This window comes from Numida meleagris, chromosome 1, assembly GCF_002078875.1.
Source record: "Numida meleagris isolate 19003 breed g44 Domestic line chromosome 1, NumMel1.0, whole genome shotgun sequence".
NCBI classification, from domain to species: Eukaryota; Metazoa; Chordata; class Aves; order Galliformes; family Numididae; genus Numida; species Numida meleagris.
In genome coordinates this window covers 14,844,990-14,863,752 of record NC_034409.1, presented here as the reverse complement: position 1 = coordinate 14,863,752, position 18,763 = coordinate 14,844,990, and the positions used below count along the sequence as shown (strand labels likewise).

Genomic DNA, 18,763 nt, shown 5'->3' with positions numbered 1-18,763 from the left:
TTTCCTGGTAAAATAGTACCAACTTGGGAGCGGTTGTAATGAAACTTGGAGAAAAAAAGCATTCCAGTCTCTGGTAGAAATCTGAGGAGGTTATAAGGAGCTGAAATATTTATTGGAAAGAAAACCTTTTTGTAATTGTAATTCTTGTTATTTCTTTTCATATCAGCTGTAATTTTGCATCCTTTAAGTACAGTGATCACTAGCAACTCTTAGGAAAACAGACTGTTGATCTGACTTTATATTCGTTTCTCTGTTAGTTTATTGGAAATCCTAGCATTCAGAGGTGTGGATTAAAACTACTTACTTCTGTAGCTGAGTGCACTGGTGCTTTAGAAATCTTAACTCAGCAAGGAGCCACTGACACTGTGCTTCACACCCTACAGATGTATCCAGATGAACAAGGTATGGAAGGTATTTTGTTAGTTGAATGTGAATGCTGTTGTAGGAGGGGTTGACGAACCGTACAATCTTTTACCTGATTATTACACTCTGTAGTACTGGATATGAGCATGGCAAGAAAAGGCAGCAGGACTGTATAGTCTCCAGGTTCAGCCACTCTCTTGTAATGCTTAGCCCTGTAATAGCTAATGCAAATAACTGTCTAGAATATTAACAATAATACTCTACTTAGGCCACAGTTTTATTCCACTCAGAATGTCTGAACAATCAACTTTATTAATTTTTCTTTTTTCTTAAAGACATACAGAGTTTGGGTTTGAGTCTTCTGCTCTTTTTGATTACAAGAAAGAGTTTGTGTATTGCAACTATGCATGTCCTGGCTACAGTTCTGGTTTCTACTCTGCGACGATTTAAAGAGGTCACTGAAATCCAGATGCATGTATGTGTTATTTCTACCTACAAAGATTGAAAAAAAAAGACAAAACTTTATAAAACTATTTTGATGTAGTTATGTAGTTGAGGCAAAATTATTTATTTAATTCTTTTTCATTTTACTGCAATTATTAGATTAGTATAACCCTTTAAAATTAAGCCAATATGATTGTCACAGAGCTGAGTTTTGTGGAGGCACATATTCGTTACAGAATGTATAAGCTTGAGTTTGGGTGTTTATCTGGCAAACTAAAACAAATTTCTCAGTCACTATGCATCATGCATCAATCAATAGTTATTTAATCGAGTAACCATCATTATTGTGTTGTTCACTCTTTTGAAAAATAATAAGCATGTCTTGGTTCACAGCCTTGTCACTAGCAATAAGCTTAGTTTAAGAATTTTGAATATTACTGGAATTCTATGTCAGAGTGACAGATTTTGGATCTACTTCTGAGTATGGAAATGGAAGTCTCCTTATTCTGTCAGAGTATACACATTCAGTCCTCCTCACATGAAAGCTCTGTTTCCTCTACCTTGGAAACTTTCCCTGTTGCCAGTTTAAGTTTTCTGGTGTAATGAAGTTTCCCTGTGAGGTCAGTTTAAGAAAGTTTCTGCGCTTCTGTTTTAGATCAGTCTGGAAATATCACAAGTGCAGCCTCCTTTTTTTTTACTTTTTTTTTTTTCCCACAGCTTCTAAGTTTTGCATAGGAAGCATCAAAAATAATGTGGACATCAAAATAATGTGGAGAAATAAGGAAGTTAAATAAAGTCATTTAATCTCAGTGAGGTTTGAATTAGAATCCATTGTTTACCCACTTCACCATTCTAAGAAAACTTTACTTGCAGAATCACAGAATAGGCTTGTCTTTCTTTTTAATTTCTAGATACAGTTTTTCAATTTGCCTATGCATTTTTTTTAAATCAAGGATTCTGGAGCAACACATTGGGATATGTGATGCATCTCCTTAAAAGCAGATTGTTTCCTCTATACAGTTTTCAGGAAATCACGAGTACATGTGTCAGGCAGGATGTTGTCAGATATTACTGTGCATAATTGGACTTTTCAAAATGTCAGTTAATATCTCCTCAAGTGGGCCAGCTAAGCAAGCATGATACTACAGCTCTGTAAACACAGAAACACCAGGTCTTCCTGCCTTCTCTCAATTTCTGAGTTATTGCGTGTTTAACAGGAAAACATAAAAAATAAAGTGTGTACCTTTAGGTCACAAGTTGATTTTGTTGCACGACTTGTTCGAAAATTACACATTTTAGACAGTATACTTACAGTCTTTTAATTGTGCTTGTAGGGATTTCATGCAATCTTGTCGATTCTTGATTTTTCACCTTGTTTTGCCAAGCTGCTTGTACATGAATCATTTGACACAGTAATCTTCTACCAAATGTCTATGTGCTTCACTAACCAGCGAGATCGACAGGTACGAATCTTCTCTCTTCTGACTGCACCACATCTTGAAAAATGGTGCTTTTTTTGCCCTAACTTTGATTGTTTGTGTTCCCATTCAGTTTCAAAGCCTGTGTTGTAAATGCTTTGCTAAAATAGCTGAAAATGATGATTTGAAAAATATGATGCTTGAAAAAGCATGTGTCGAGTACAATAGTATTATGGCTGAGTGTTTACTTCTACTGGGAGCTGACATTAATAAGAAGACAAAGACAAACTCTTTGATCTATCAGGTAATATGTGAAAATATACATAGATTCGTTGCTTTAAAATTTCTGCTTTTGGCTTTCTTTCTCTTTTCGTGCATACCTATATGTGCCTGCATACAGTGGCACTCTCTAAGGGAGTCTAACTGTGACCTAGGTGTTGACAAACATTGCTATTCCTGGTGACTTCAGGCCCAGTTTGATACTGACTGAACTACTCTTCACTTCTCTGAGGCTCACAGTTACTGTCACCTGGAACATGCCCACACTGCTAGCTCAGTTCTGACGCAAGTTCACTTTAAGTCATGCTTTCTGCTTCTTCATCCTGCTCACATGCAAACCAGGGTTCACTCAAGTACTGACTTAGCTTTAGAGTATTTTTGAGGAAGAAGACTTCAGCTGAAACAAGTTCACGAGTTTCAAACTCCCAGGTGCTTTTTCTGAACTGTTTAGGCATAGATGGCATCAAGCCCATTAGAGCCCTGTTCATGACCTGATCTTCCAAATTCAGCTCATCCTAGGCACTCTGAAGCCAAAATGCAGACAGCCCAGCGGGCAACACTATGCATAAATAGGTTTCAGTGTGCCTCATTGAAGTTCCACTCTGCTAGATCTGCAGTGAAGACTTCTTCTAAAATGCCTACCCTGGAATGGTGATCTCTTTTACTTTGTTTTCTACTTACAGACCAATACAGTTATCAGTCTTTTTGCTGATTTAAGGCTTTCTATCAGCATAGCTACAATAATATAATATCTTAGAATGACTGCACATGCACTAGATGCAAGGTGCTTTATCCATTGATCATGTACAGAACCTGAACTATCTGAAACATACTGGTGTCTTAACTAAGGCCAAGGCTGTTCCCATCTGCTTATAAGTATTCCCTGCTAACTGTGACTGTCTTTTAAAAAAAAATGGAGAAACTGTTTGTATGAGCACTTCTTAATTTTGCTTTAGTGCCAAAATTTTAAATGCTTGGTCTGAGGTAACTCTACCAAGTACTGCCTAAAGTAAATCAGAAAGTGTTCCCATGAAGACTTCCGCCAGGAGAGCTGTCTGGGTTATCATCCAGCACAGATGAATTTCCAGCAGACCATCCATCCATGGAGTCTGAAGCAGGCAAATTAGTGTTAGTCAACCACAGTGGAAAATACGGAAGTAACTAGAATTAATTCTAAAAATATTTGTAACATTCATAATCAACACTGCTCTGTGTAGCAATGCAGGCTGAGAGATTGGAAGGAGATGAGCTAACTGAAGCCAGTAGGCTTGAGTTCCTAGCACTAGACAAGGCATGGTGAGTTTCAGCATTGTTGCCCTTTGATCTGATGTCCCGCTGATGTGGCAAAATAACCACTAGGAGTGTGTTTTTTTCCATTAAACCACATTCAATAACCAAACAATGGAAATCATTATTAATTTTTGCCTGAAAATTGTGTGCGCTTATGGCGGAAATTGCATTTACAGAGCTCAAGGCTTTACTGTAAAAATGAATGTGGGAGTTTGTGCTCAAGTGACTTAGGCAGGTATGTGCCCTGAGGCATAGGGAATTGTGTAATTGAAAAGGGAACACAATCCTAAAAATACAATGAATCTAAATTTGAGAATGTCTCTTACTGCAATCTCAGTTGTTGTCTGAGTCCCTCACATAAACCTGTTAATTGCTTTCTTGCATTAGGTTTGTGAAAAAGGAAATAATCCTAAACTGGTGGAATTGCTATTAGCCAACGGTGCTCGAGAGCAGGATGTTCGGAGTGCTTTAACCATCAGTATAAAGAGAGGAGATAGCCAAATCATCAGCTTGCTCTTAAAGAAGCTTAGCCTTGACATCGCCAACAGCAGTATATGTCTTGGAGGGTTTGGTATTGGGAGACTTGAGCCTTCCTGGCTCATTCCTTTGTTCCCAGATAAGCTTACTACACCAAGAAGACAAAGTGAGTGTACACAGAATTTGCTATACTACATATGTTAATATCTCCTTGTAATATTGTTTTAGATCAAGACCTTTGAGACTCTCTTCACAGTGCTTAGCTGATTGTAGAAAGTCTGCCAAACCTTGAAAATAAATAAAGTGTTTCTGTTGTTTTTTAAGCTGTATGCATTTTTCAGAGTACATGTTATCTTCTTGGTTTCTGATACATATAGATGCAGGTTCTGCACTGGCAAGAATGGTTCTTAAATACCAGATGAAGAATATTTCTGAGGATAGATCAGGAGCTTGTTCTGATTTAAACTTCTCTGAAGAGGGAGTGGATAAAAACTACGACTGGAATTTCATTTCTGACCCGTTAGTGGACACTGTTTTTCCTTTGAGTGATGATATTGACAGTGAAGGTAATTGTGTTTTTTTTTAATAGTCCAAGTCTAGTATACTGAGGTTAGTCCATAACTATGAATTCCTTCAAGTTATTTAGGGAATTATAAGACTGTCAGCTGAGGAAAAAATAATTAAAAAAAAATCATTTGTCCGTTGTTTGTTTGTATTTGGGATAAAACATTTCTCATGGAAAGTATGCTTTTATATTTTGTTTGTGGTACCCCTGAAAAATAGTTTGTGGTAGGTAAGTATGTGCTTTACCTGCAAAAGTAGTGCTTTAAAGTATTTTATTCAATTATCCATTTAAAATCAGTTCTTTCTGAACTGGAATACATTCAGTTGCTTTCTTATAGAAAGGATGAGATTCATCCAACCATTTTTAGCTCTTGACTATCTTGATGCCTGCTTCTGAGGTAAGCTCACATCAGCTGTTTTGTTTTCTGTTTCTGAGCAATTCTTGTACGCTTCCTCTGTAGTCAATGGCACAGGCACAAGTGCTTCAGGAGCACATGTCTCACCATGAAGTCAGGTAACTGTGATTCAGAAATGCTCTGTTCCCTGGCTTGCCTATAAATGAAAAGAGCACAACTAAGTTCAGTATAAAGAATTATATTGTTAACAAATAAATTAGGTGGAATAAGTCCTATCCCAAAGGTATCCAACTGATCAGAAAGTGTAAATGACAAGTCTGTGTTCAGTCCAACATTGTTCTTGATAGCCATGTCAAGAACATGATGTATAATAATATAAACTTGATGGAAATTTTAAGTGATAAATCACCAGTGTAACAAACTGCAGTTTGTATTCTGAATATGCCAGGTAGGCATGGCTCTTGTACTCTAGAGCACGTTAATATTCTAGGCCCACACACAGTTAACCAGTGGGTTCCTGCTGTTATTGATCTTTTGAAATATGTCTCTCCTTTGTATGTCAGCATGTATCTTACAGTTGAATTCTGAGCCTCAGATTGAAATACATCATTTCATTTACCTGTCTTCCTGTTTTATTTCTTTGTCCTAGGAAGTGAAGGTTCACTTTTTAGAAAAAAGAAGTCCAATTCCATTGCGGTTGCTGATTTATATTGTAGGGAAACTGCCTTTCAGAGAGGTTCTCCTACTTTACCACGACATTCCTACTCTGTGGTAAGCCACGTTTGTATTCATTCCAGGTTCCTTCTGAAAAAACATCTATGTTGCCTAGTGTAAAACTGTTAATAATCAAATGTAAGGAATGGTTCTATTCTCCATCCTATCGCCCCCCCCCCCCAAGAAAATCATTTTAGGTTGTTAAAAATGCAGTATATTCCTTGCACTCTAACATCTACTGTAGTTTCCTATTGCATGAATCAGTACGTTTTATAAATCTGTGACCTGTTATTTGTAGTGTTAAAAAATTCAGTCTCTCTGTTTTCCACGTGAAAGTTCTGATTAAAAGAAACGACATTAAAAGAAATCTCCTGAATTCGGATCATTTCGTATATCTGCATGCTTCTATACCAATTGGTTTTTTTGTTCTGTTCTGGGATTTTCCAGGGAGCTGGCTCAGATTATGAACCATTAGTGAAACAAAGAAGAAAATTATTGCCTTCAGATGAACCTCTCAGTAAGTAAACTATACAATTTAGCATTTATAAGGCTGTTTAATCCTTAATGCTTTCACAAGCATAGTTAGATTATATATTTGTTTACAAAGAGGACGATACATATTTAAATGCTACCATGGAGTACAAATATTGCATATATAATGCAGTATCTTTTCCTGGACTTCTCAGATAATTTAAGTGGAATTGTACAAACAATGTAATTTCATGAGTTCCCTGAGTTTTCAAAAACTATCTCTGTTGTGCAGTGCATATGCCTTTGCCTCTTCCGTACTGTCTCTTAAATTTTTGCCTCCTCAGAAATCTTCATGGATTTGGACTTGACTAATATCCAAGCATTCACTGTCTTTTGCTTATTTAGATCCCAGTGTGATTCATCTGAATTTTAGTTATGTTTTAAATGAAATCATGCTATTTTTCCCATGTCTTTGTTTTCATAGAAGGAATCTCAAAAAGCTCCCTGCATTTAAGACCGTCAGACAGTCTTTCCTCATTGATCTCAGAGAAGGAATGTATTAAATCACTAGATCTTTCATCAAATGAGCTGGAGAACATCGATGCCATCAGCCAGAACAGCAGCTTAACAAGTCACTTGGAACATCTTGATAAACTGGAGCTCCACCAAAATGCTCTTACAAACATTCCAGAACAACTGTGTGAAGTAATGCTGCATAATTTTATATAATACAAGTTGAGATTAGTTATAGTAAATTGTATGTCTTTAACTACCTGCTCAAAACAACACTGTTCTTGAGCATGGATGTATATTTTGGCATGCGTCGTACATTTGCTGTTTTCATTCAGGATTTATGTGCAACTGGAAACACAAATATTTTCATGGGACTGTTTTAAAGCGTTTACATCAAAGAACTGCTTTAGGATGTTATATTCAGTAACATAACAAATGAAACTGAGAACTGCAGGCAGTTCATAACTGTCTGATTTTGTGGAACTGAGCTAATTAATTTTAAATAATGTTTATATTTTGTTCCTTAATAGAAATATTACTGGTTACATTAGTATTATTGATATTTTCTGCTATTTTTCCTAGTCAGACAAATGCCACGTAATAAACTGTATAAAGTATAACTCAGTTTAAAACCTATAAATTCATGTTTTCATTTCACTTTTTTTTAACATCTCTTTTTTACTTTCAGAACTTGAAATGCTTGACATACTTGGATTTGCACAGTAACCGATTTACTTCTTTTCCTACTTATTTGCTGAAAATGAATTGTATTGCATATCTTGATATCTCTCGAAATGACATTGGACCTTCCTTTTCTTTGGGTCCACATCTCAGATGTCCAACTCTAAAGCAACTTAATCTTTCATACAATCAGCTGATGTGCATTCCTGAGTTTCTTGCAAATGTTGCTGAAAACCTCGAACAGCTGTTGCTGGAAGGGTGAGAGTAGCATTCATAAATGGACTGTAGCATAACAATCGTAGTAGAAATAATGTATTTGTTATCCAGAATGGTCTGTGCTGTAGCATGGAAAGGATCATTTAATCAGCAGTGAAACGTTGATGTTACTTTCCAAGTGTGTAAATCCTTTCAGTTATCTGTGTTATATGACAAAGTACATTAGAACATCTGCGAATCTAATAGCATTGCATTTTTGTACTAAAAATGTTGTAGTTCAGCATTTTTCTACTCCCACACTGCTCATCCCCAAGATTGTCCACATTGTCTACGTTTGGCTAGATTTTCTTTCAACAGAATACAGTTTCCACCATATTTTGTATTAACCAAAGTTTTTTGGGACGTCTGATTCATGTTATGGCTATGTTTTAGGTGACAGAAGCAAAGAAAATATGTTGTGGGTTTTTTTGTTTACTAGCACTTTTTAATCATACTTGTTAGTGAGTGAATTAATTCATACCTCTTGGGAATTCATACAAACAATAATACTGATAGTGCCGTAGAATGTAGAGGTTGTCTCAAATGTATAGTTTAACTATAATTTAAGTAAGGATGTCATATTTCTTGCACAGAATTTTACAGAGTAATAATAGCAAGATATTTAACTAAACTAAGCAGTATTAAATATGTGAATCAAATTCACAAAAGCATTATTTGAAGTTTAAAATCCTGTTCCATTTCTTCATAAGCTTTATTTTGAGCTATATTAGCAACATTGGTTACAGCACATTGCTGTGTGATTCTTTTATCAATGTATTTTCAGTATCTTTGTCTCTGATGTTTTTCTTTCCACAATACATTGCTTGTAACATCATATATCAATCCTAAATGTGTCCCCTATTTGGATTTTTTTTTTTTTTTAGATTGACAATCATTCTGTGACTATAATCCTGCGAATGCACTTCTTTAGTAAACAGAACCGCTCACAAATGCAGTAGTTCTCTTTGTGTGGGTTTGAGCTACAGTACATCATCAGGAAATGACACCTTCTAGTACATTCAGGCATCTGTTCTCCACGTTAATTAATGCAATCTTAGTATCAATCCTGTTATTCTGTGTTACCACAAGCACCAGTATTTTTGCTGACCAGTCAGTCTTTATTTAGATAAGTGTTGTAATTTTGGTTGACCTGTGTAAGAATAACAATGTTGCATTAATACTCTTTACTTTCACTTTTTTAGCTAATAGTTTCTGAATAAAACATGGGTTTTTCTTTTCTTCTTATCACAGAAACAAAATTTCATGCTTATCTTCACCTATATCCTTGAAAGAGCTGAAAATTTTAAATATCAGTAAGAACAGTATTTCATCCCTTGCTGAGAATGTCTTCATGGGCTGTACAAAACTAGAGCTGTTCAATGCCAGGATGAATGCTCTTGGTAAGTATCTATGACCCACCTTCTAGAAACCATTCACATAATTCCTACTCACCAGCATTTGGAGTCTTGGGAGAAGAGTGAAGGAGAACAGCACATATGCTTGATGGAGCACATATATTTGTCCTTGTCTATACTGCTTCAGCTTTTGTTCACTGCTGGAAGCAGTATACTTGGAGCCTGATGGATGGAACTGATCATCATCTTATACTTATAGTAGAAGCTGTAAAAATGGTTGAGTGTAGTTGAGATGTTGCATATTGCTGGGGAAAATTCAAGGCAGAGGAAATTGTTCAAGGTTAGCTTGACAAACTATTACTAATACTGGTCTGTTAATGTACTGAGATGTATGTCAAGTATTACTATGCTGTACCCAGCATAGTTTTCTGAATAAAATAGGATGTTTGATTCACTTGCCTAAACATAGATGTCATTTGAGATGCCCTGAAGTATCCCACTTGGCCTACAGCTTCCGATCCAGAAAAAGCAGGTCTTCTGTAGCTCATGTGTTGGATCATCAAGGCATGTGCAGATAGCTCAGGTACCACAGAGTAGCACACCTTTACTAGACCCTTGTGTTTAAACAATTTAATTCAGTCTAGAATGTATTTCAGTGGCTTAGCATATTTTCTGCAAAGGTTTTGAAGTTGTTTTGTGAAATATAGGAATGTTATGTAAGTGTAAATAAAGATTATTTCAGCGTTTAATGCCAATATGAGATGAAGTATAAAAGGATGTAGTGTGATAAAACCAAATACATTAACTCTGTTGTACGCTTTTCTAAATAAGCTAAATAAGCTTTAAAATAAGATTGTTTCCCTCCTGGGCAGTTTATATAAGGACCTATGTATAGAAGATGACCACCTGACCTTTTAGTCTATCTGTGATTTTACAAAACTACAGTATGGAAAGTAATTTAAATAGTTCTGAAAAATAATGGTATTAACTTCTTTTTCTTTTCTAGAGATAATACCTGACTTGTCATCTACCATAACAACCTTAAAATTATCCCAAAATTGTTTTATTAATGTTCCAGAAACAGTACTTCTTCTACCCCAGTAAGTTGTTCTTTTACCTATTGAAGTTAATATACAGTTCTTGATGAAGAAAATCTTGTGGCCTTTGTTAAGCAGAAAATTCAGCAAATCTACTGATTTTTAGAAAATTCTCTCTCTGAGGTGAATTGCTTAGTCATGTCTTTTAACTGAAGCCAAATGAGTCCATTTTCTTCCTTATTTTGGGAAGTATTATTCCTCAGATTCAAATAGTTGTTGTTAGAAATATGTTACTTGACTGTTGAAGCAGACAATTGTTCTGAGAAGACCAGAATTAATTAATAAATTAGTAAAAAGATACTGGCAATTTTTCCCCTACAGGGATTTCTGCAGCTTCAGATTTTTTGCACGTGTCCACTGAAATTATTTTTTTCACTTCCCAAATATCACAAGACATTTATTCTCAAAGAATGACACTTCCTCTAAATGGAATTGTGATAATGATGCATGTGACATTTATTTTGCTGTACCTTCAAAGCATTACTCATGTGAAAACCAGGACTTATGCTTTTTTTATGGTCACTAGAATGAGGTGGTGGGAATAGCACTGGAAGAGATATCGAGTCAGATGTCTGATAGATTGGGTAGGTGTGAGTGCTGGTGGCACCATGGTGGGGGAGCAGATCAGTAATCACAGAAAGAAGAAAGAACCCTACTGTTATCTCAGTATGTACACTTAGACTTCTATTGACTGTAATGTACTATCTGAAATATATACAAAATATATGTGAATGCTTATTTTTATGAAATTTAATTCACTGGCAAACACAGTGAGAACATATTACGTTGCATTATTAATATGTATTTTCTTGTTATTTTTTCTAAGGTAGTGGAGACCTACTTATAGCATCTTAATTGCTTTTGCTCACAGTAGTAATTCCCATCTTCCCATCTAGATTCCTGACAGAAAACTGTCTATTCTGATACCTAATCCATTCGTTTATTGAAAACCAGTACAGTTCCAGCTAATCACAGTTTGATTTATTTCGTTTGCTAACTTTTCTCTTTTGTATTTTCATCTTTTTAGTTTGCGATCAGTGGATTTAAGCCAAAACAAGATCATCAGCCTGCCTGGCCCCGTGCACTGGAAATCATCAAACTTAAGGGAGCTCTTATTTAATCATAATCAAATAGGTGTCTTGGACTTGAGTGAAAAAGCGTGTGCATGGTCTAGGCTAGAAAAGCTACACCTGTCCAACAACAAGTTAAAGGAGGTAAAGTGTAAAATTCTACCTAAAGAAAATCAAGTCACTGTTCAATTTAATTCAGTTGTCAACGTTCATACAATTTTCCTAGCACCGCTTCACATCACTGTACATTCAATTTGTGAAATGGTATGTTAGTGGGAATCTTTTTTCCTCTGAAGAAAATCCCTATATTCTATTTAGCTTTCTGTCTGGAATTTGTGATATAATTGGTTTTCATAATGAATTAATTTGTATATTAGTGAGGGGTATTAGGTCAATTTATTAAAAAAAAAAAAACAAGAACTAAACTACAGCTGTAAAAATACCAAGTTTTGTTAAATATTTATGGTATTCATGCTCAGACAAAAATATCTTTTTTTAACATTGAATTGTCTATTAAATGTTCTTTTATTTAGATTCCTCCTCAGATTGGCTTCCTAGAAAACTTGACTTCTCTGGATGTAAGTCATAATCCCGATTTGAGATTCTTTCCAGATGAAATGGGAAGGCTATCCAAAATTTGGGATCTTCCTTTGGAAGGACTCCATCTTAATCTGGACTTCAAGCACGTGGGATGCAAAGCCAGAGACATCATCAGGTTTGTTTCCCTATAGCTCTCTAATATTCTTGATTTGTTTTCTTTGAGTATGTGGTGAGCAGTAAGAAAACAACATATTCTTTTGAAGAGAAGAGCTGGTTTGCCATATGATCTCCAGTATAGCTTCTACTCTGCATGCACACGCACGCACAAAACTGATTATAGTCATTGAAAAATACGGCTTCAATGCTTTTTAAATTTGATAGTTTTATTAACCATGCAATAAATAGTGTTTACAGGTTATCTCAAGCATTCCTTGTGTTCCCAAGTGCATTGCATAGAGTACGTTCTGAGTTAATAACAAAACCAAAAAAGACACTTTATGAATTAAGCTTTAACTTTCAAACCAGAAATTAGAATATACGGTTAAAATCCCAGTAACACCAAATTGATACTGAAAATTGGAAGGAAATTGTATGGTTTTTGATTTTTGCTTGGTTTCGTGTTCTGTTGGTGTTTATTACACATTTCTGTGAGTTCTGCCAACTTCTTTCATGCCAGATTTCTTCAACAACGACTGAAGAAGGCTGTACCTTATAACAGAATGAAGCTAATGATTGTTGGAAACACTGGTAGTGGAAAAACTACACTGTTACAACAGCTAATGAAATGCAAACGAACAGAGCTGGGCTGTCCAAAAGCTACAGTAGGCATTGATGTAAAAGACTGGATCATTCAAGGGAAAGGCAAAATGAAGAAAGAGCTTATATTAAATGTCTGGGATTTTGGAGGTATGTTGAGAGCTTATTGTCTTTCACTATTGACTTCCTTAACACAGTAATGTGTTGCTTATTCTCGGAGTGAAATTTCAAATTATAGACAGTAGAATTATGCACATTTACACCGAGTCAGGTGGCCACTTATTCATCAGGGAATTCTGCAAATTGGCAGAAAAGTAATCAAATTTAATATAAAGCCTCAGGAATTTCTCATCACCAAAGGTAGTCTGATCATTCATTTCAACCATAGCACTCTAGAACTGTAATTTCAGAATAACAAGAAGCTGCTCTTTATCACGAGAGGAACCATCTTCTCAAATCTGTTTTTCCCCTTTGTAGTCAGGGTCTCCCTAGGCTGTACAATATCACTGCTTTGTAAGGTCACAGAAGCCAGTGCACTTACGGAGAGGCTTGGGGATTTTGGTAAAACTTTCTAAGTCTGGAGCATTCTAGAAGCACTTCTAAAATGTAGGGGTGTTTCAAACTGTAGAAAAGTTATTTTTAAACATTGGTCTGTGAGCAGCTTCATACAGTCTATGTCACAGTGCATATGCATTCTTGTGAAATGGCGAGCTTCAGTTGTGACACCTTGTGATTTTAGTTGCTGAGCATATGAATAAGACACTTATTTTGAAATTGCTAAAATGACGAGTGAAAGGGAAAAAGAAGGGAAGGAGCAAGGAAGAAAGCAGTTTACATTTTAGTGATTAGAAATTCAATATTGAGTTTTTAAAAGAAGCCTGACTTTTGTATGCAGCAACCATGTCTATCTAGCTGTTGAACGTTACACTTCTTGATTTAAAACTAGCTTACGTATTTCATCACAGCATTTCAGTCAACGAGATACCACAGAATACCTACCTAAAGTTCATAGTTATTGCAGGTTTCGTATCAATTTAGATTATTTTATGCAAACATTAATTTCATTTGTGAAGTAGTGATCTGAGAGGAAGTGTTCTGCTACTTTTTATGATCTGAAGATGCTCAGTGATTGAAGTTGTAAACAGTGGGAATTTTTTATCATTAGGACAAGAGGAGTTCTACAGTACCCATCCTCACTTTATGACCCAGAGAGCTTTATATCTTGCTGTTTATGATCTCAGCAAAGGACAAGCAGAGGTGGATGCTATGAAGCCATGGCTTTTTAACATCAAGGTATTAAGCTGTAGATAAGTACAGAATGGAATGCCACTTTCCAGGGAGCTGCTGCTGAACACAAATTAACCACAAATATATTTTAGAGAGGAGAATGACAAAGAAGCTCTTCAGCAAATAAAACTAGTAAGATGAAACAGGTGCTGAAATGTATTATAAATTGGATATGAAAGATCTACACCGTTTTGTACTTAAGATAGTAGAGTGATGTGCAGAACAGTTCGCATGTTCTGGCAATATTTTGGATTGACTGATAAGAAAGGGGTTGTATTAAAGGAATAATGAGTTAAGCATGCTTATTATTTTACACTATTGTAATTTCTGGGGAAAATGGAATTTCACTAATGTAAAACTGACTAGAGAGGTTTGAAATCACGTTCTGTTGAGTTGATGGATTATATGGATATTGCTAACAGGCACGAGCTTCAACATCCCCCGTCATTCTCGTTGGCACCCACTTAGATGTTTCTGATGAAAAGCAACATAAGGACTGCATGAGTAAAATTACTAGAGAGCTATTGAATAAGCGAGGCTTCCCAGCAATCCAAGATTATCACTTTGTGAATGCTAAAGAAGAATCAGATTCCATTATGAGACTTCGGAAAATCATAATAAAGGAGAGTCTTCACTTCAAAGTAAGCTGCATACTGTTTGTAACGCTGAAAGCATCCTAGTTTTAGTTAATATATTTTAAGACATTAATTAAACACGTAATTAAATACATTTTTGTGTGATAACAATTTATGCCTTCTACAAAATGCAGACATGGCAAAATAATGATGGAAAATCACCAGTTTTGATTTTATTTATTTTTCTACCAAGAAATCAATTTAGTAAAAAATCTCAGCTAAGTTTCTTTCTCAAACACTAAGACCATGAATAGAATATTTAATTTAAAATTGTCTATCCTTTTCTTTTGAATAAATCTGGTCAAAAACTGCCCATTTTTGTTGGTTAGCAATATCTAATTTCAAGAATAAATATTGCAAGTTTTCAGGGGATTGGGAAATAAGATTTTGTGATTTCTGAAAGCCAACTAATTCTCCACTTACTGATTTCGTATTACACTGTGTGGTGGAATTCTTAGAAGGAAAAAAGTGAACTAAAGCAGGAGAAGACCCTCTCGGTTGAATGATCCTCCTAAACTGGATCTGCTCATAGTTCTGTTGTCTCCAAAGTCATCCCTACCACCTACCCACTTCTTGCCTACTTAGTCACGGCATCAAGCTCTGAGTGTGAGCAAGCATGTAGAGAGTTGTCCAAGCACGAAGCTGGTAGGAAAACAGGATCCAGTCTATAGAAGAAAGAATATGGATGTTTTTATTTTTCTGCTTGTGAAATATTGATCACATATATACAGTGTCATAACACGTTGAAGAGAGAAAGTGATGTCTTGTGCTTTGAAAGTTACAGTCAGAACTTCATAAATCACAGCAGAGCCCAGATTACTTCTAAATTATTGCTCTAATGATTCTGAAGAGCAAAATCTGCATTTATGACTAGCATCACACTGCTGTGTTACAAAGGAGGGGAAGAGTGGACACTCTTCATTTTCCTCTCTGAGGAACCATTAGCTGAGCCACATCCTTAAATTGCCCGTCTTCATTCCACTGTTCAAGGGATAGTTAACCAGTGCAGTAAAAATTGTTTCTGTAACACCCACATCCATTCCGACTATGTTTTCAACTGATGTTTAAACTTCCGTATGACAGTAAGGTAGTCCGAAGGAAAGGAGATATTTTCCATAAATAATGTAGGCACTTTGTGAAAGGAGTTACAAGGTACCTGCCTAGAGCTTCATCAAAATGAATTAAGCACTAAACGTGGTCATCAAATGCTTTGAGTCTTTGAACAAGACAGTAATTACGTTTCTGACACATAAAAATGCCACAGTACATTTGGTATTTAACTTCTTTAAGAAACTAAGAAGCCAATTGGGAAATGTTAGGACAATTGTTTCCAATTTCCTCCCCCCAAGTGACTTATTCAGCGCCTGTGGAGAATGAAAAACCTGACTGATTCCTAGCTAATACCAAAGGTCAAAGCGTGTGTCCAGGAAGGAACTCAGGCTACAAGAAACAGGGGCAAAATACTTGGCTATGTCACTAATCTTGCTAGATTTATTCTCTTCTGTTTTCCTCTGACTATCACCATCTGTTGACTGTGGAGACTCTTACTTAATTGACTGCCCTTTTCCCCCTAACTTGTCTAAAGTCATGTCTGGAGACATTACAGATTACAAGGAATATAATTTTTAAAATTCTTTTATTTATGTATTGTCCTCTGCCGACATGAGATGTGTGACATTATCTGTTCATACAGTGAATATTGTCCTTTTACTTCAAATCAAAGCTTCTCTTTGTACCTCCTAGATGTCATTTTTTATTTTACTATATACATATAATAGGGCAGTATTTTCTTCTGTGCTTTTTCTTTTATAGAAAGACATGCATACATTAATTCTAAAAGAATTAGTCCCATCTATTTTTCAGAAGCCACATTAGCCAATAAGTGTTCTTATTCCTTGCTGCCGCTATGGTTGGGCTAATATACCCAGCTTACATCTGAATTGCAATATTGTTTGGACTTTATATGAACAAATTAATACATTTAATATTATTATTCGGAATTGTACAGATCAGAGATCAGCCAGTGGTTGGTCAGCTAATTCCTGACAGCTATCTGGAGCTGGAGAAGAGAATTTTGCTGGAAAGAAAAAATGTCCCAGTTGAGTTTCCTGTGATTGATCAGAAACGATTACTAGAAATGGTACAAGAAAACAAGTTACAACTGGATGAAAATGAACTCCCTCATGCAATTCACTTTCTGAATGAATCAGGTAAAGTATGATCTTCAATGTATGTTTTGTTAGCATTTTGTTGCAAATCTGCAGCAGACAAGACTTGTATAGATTTTTACATTTCACACAAGGTTGACCCATTGTGTTGAGCTGAAATGCTGCCCTTGGGTAAAATACTACAGTTCAATAACCCGCATCATTATGTCAAAAAGGAATTTTATGATAAAAAGCATCACTCTTGTAGCAACTTATGTATCTTGTCACTCCCTGAAAATACCACACTGATAGTTAGGCTGCACAGTGCCTGAAAATAGGTACAATTGCTGTAACAGCTTGAACAGAATGGCAGGTAACAGCTTGTATCAGCGCTATGCAGAATTCGTGACATTAAATAATTACCAATGTAGAGTATAGCTGCTTCACCAAAAATACCCAAGTCAGATTACAAACCTAACAAAACATCTGAAAATAAAAGTAAAGCTGAACAAACCACGATTGCATTCTACTCTCCCAAAATACTGACATAAATGCAGTAACTGAGGTTATGATTCAAACTGGTTGTATCAAGTCACGTAAGGAAGGCAGACCAGAGTGGGGTGGTTATTTTGCTTAATACAGAGCATGAGGAATGTGTTGCTAATTACAGTGTGTTTTGTGCAGGTGTACTGCTTCATTTTCAGGACCCAGCGCTACAGCTAAGAGATCTGTACTTTGTAGATCCTAAGTGGCTGTGTAAAATCATGGCACAGGTCAGTCACAGATTCTGTATCTACATGCATGAAACATTTTCCCCTGTACCAAACCACTGTAACTTACCAGTGATTCTTTTTCACTGTTTCTTTACAGTTTCATGATTTAGTATTTCTTCATGGCCCAGATTTCCTGTCTCTTTCTGTTTTCATTGCATTCTAGGCAACTGCCCGTCCCAGTCTTTCCATTTCTTGTGCTGTGATGTCCAACATCATTTAAACTGCACTGGGCGCAGGAATACATATAAAGTAAAAATACCTCAGGGATGCACTGTAATCCCACAGGTTATTGTGATAGGTGAAGGAAAAAGCAGAAATTGTGCATTAAAGTAGTAATAATGAGTGAGGAAGTGTCCTTGTATGCTTCTACTGATGGTGTAGGAAAGTGGATGATACACAATCATGTATTAAGACAGAAGAGTAACAGATTGTCTGCTTAAGTGAATCCATAATTGATATCTTGATTTAGAAACACCACTCTCAAACTTTTTGATAAATATTCATATGACCTAACCACTGAAACTTTACCTTTCATTCAGTGGAGGAAACAGGAATACAAAAATGCAAGTTTGAGCCTATAAAGCTGGTGGGAGTAAGAGTGAGAGAAGACTGGGGACGTGATGTAGTCTGCTTGTGTGAAGTGCAGATCTGAAAAATCACTGTGCATATGCTTCTTTCAGACTACACTTCCATAAGTTAGCTTATAGAATAAGTTTCCATATAATATTAAACAGTGAAAGCTACTAAAGAATGGTAGCACACTAATGGCTTGGACAGGTTAAATTTCATCACAGCTGTTTCCTTGCTGGTTAACATTATGGAAGTGAAACCATTATTGGTTTCACTGTGACATAGAGTCCAATTTTCCCCCTAAATAATAGACTACCAAGTATTTCAGGGAACAACATTAGTAAGGAAAATGCAATCTAATGGTGACTGTACACCTCAAATTGTTTTACTTTTTTGGAAAGATTTTGACAGTGAAAGTGGAAGGCTCTTCTAAATATCCTAAGGGAATTGTAAAGCGCTCAGATGTGGAAAAATTCCTTTTAAAGAAGAGCAAGTTTCCTAAGATCTACATGTCACAATACTTTAAACTTCTGGAAAAGTTTCAAATTGCTTTGCCATTAGGAGAGGATCAACTACTAATCCCAAGCAGGTAAGCAAAGACCCACAAATGTGCCATAGAGAGTAATCAAAATAAAAACCTCCCATTGAGCTAGCTAGCTTAACTGACCAACAGAGCAGTTTGGCATTTGAAGGCATAATACGTACTTA

The 18,763-nt window shown here is 35.9% G+C and overlaps 1 protein-coding gene across 6 annotated transcripts in view; it reads left to right on the top strand.

Moving 5' to 3' along the window:
* LRRK2 (leucine rich repeat kinase 2) overlaps nt 1–18,763 on the top strand; it is a 65,205-nt gene that overhangs the window by 26,675 nt on the left and 19,767 nt on the right. For 5 of the 6 annotated variants that reach the window (XM_021384615.1, XM_021384614.1, XM_021384617.1 and 2 more), the window contains 20 exons: nt 258–402; nt 699–838; nt 2,142–2,270; nt 2,359–2,529; nt 4,182–4,437; nt 4,649–4,837; nt 5,841–5,962; nt 6,353–6,422; nt 6,861–7,081; nt 7,578–7,828; nt 9,077–9,225; nt 10,187–10,280; nt 11,305–11,491; nt 11,881–12,062; nt 12,564–12,793; nt 13,809–13,936; nt 14,353–14,571; nt 16,574–16,775; nt 17,397–17,485; nt 18,457–18,644. In XM_021384615.1, the coding sequence (XP_021240290.1) occupies nt 258–402; nt 699–838; nt 2,142–2,270; nt 2,359–2,529; nt 4,182–4,437; nt 4,649–4,837; nt 5,841–5,962; nt 6,353–6,422; nt 6,861–7,081; nt 7,578–7,828; nt 9,077–9,225; nt 10,187–10,280; nt 11,305–11,491; nt 11,881–12,062; nt 12,564–12,793; nt 13,809–13,936; nt 14,353–14,571; nt 16,574–16,775; nt 17,397–17,485; nt 18,457–18,644 (3,362 nt within the window). The remainder of the gene's footprint in view (nt 1–257; nt 403–698; nt 839–2,141; nt 2,271–2,358; nt 2,530–4,181; nt 4,438–4,648; nt 4,838–5,840; nt 5,963–6,352; nt 6,423–6,860; nt 7,082–7,577; nt 7,829–9,076; nt 9,226–10,186; nt 10,281–11,304; nt 11,492–11,880; nt 12,063–12,563; nt 12,794–13,808; nt 13,937–14,352; nt 14,572–16,573; nt 16,776–17,396; nt 17,486–18,456; nt 18,645–18,763) is intronic. The other variant, XM_021384616.1, reaches the window with a different exon arrangement.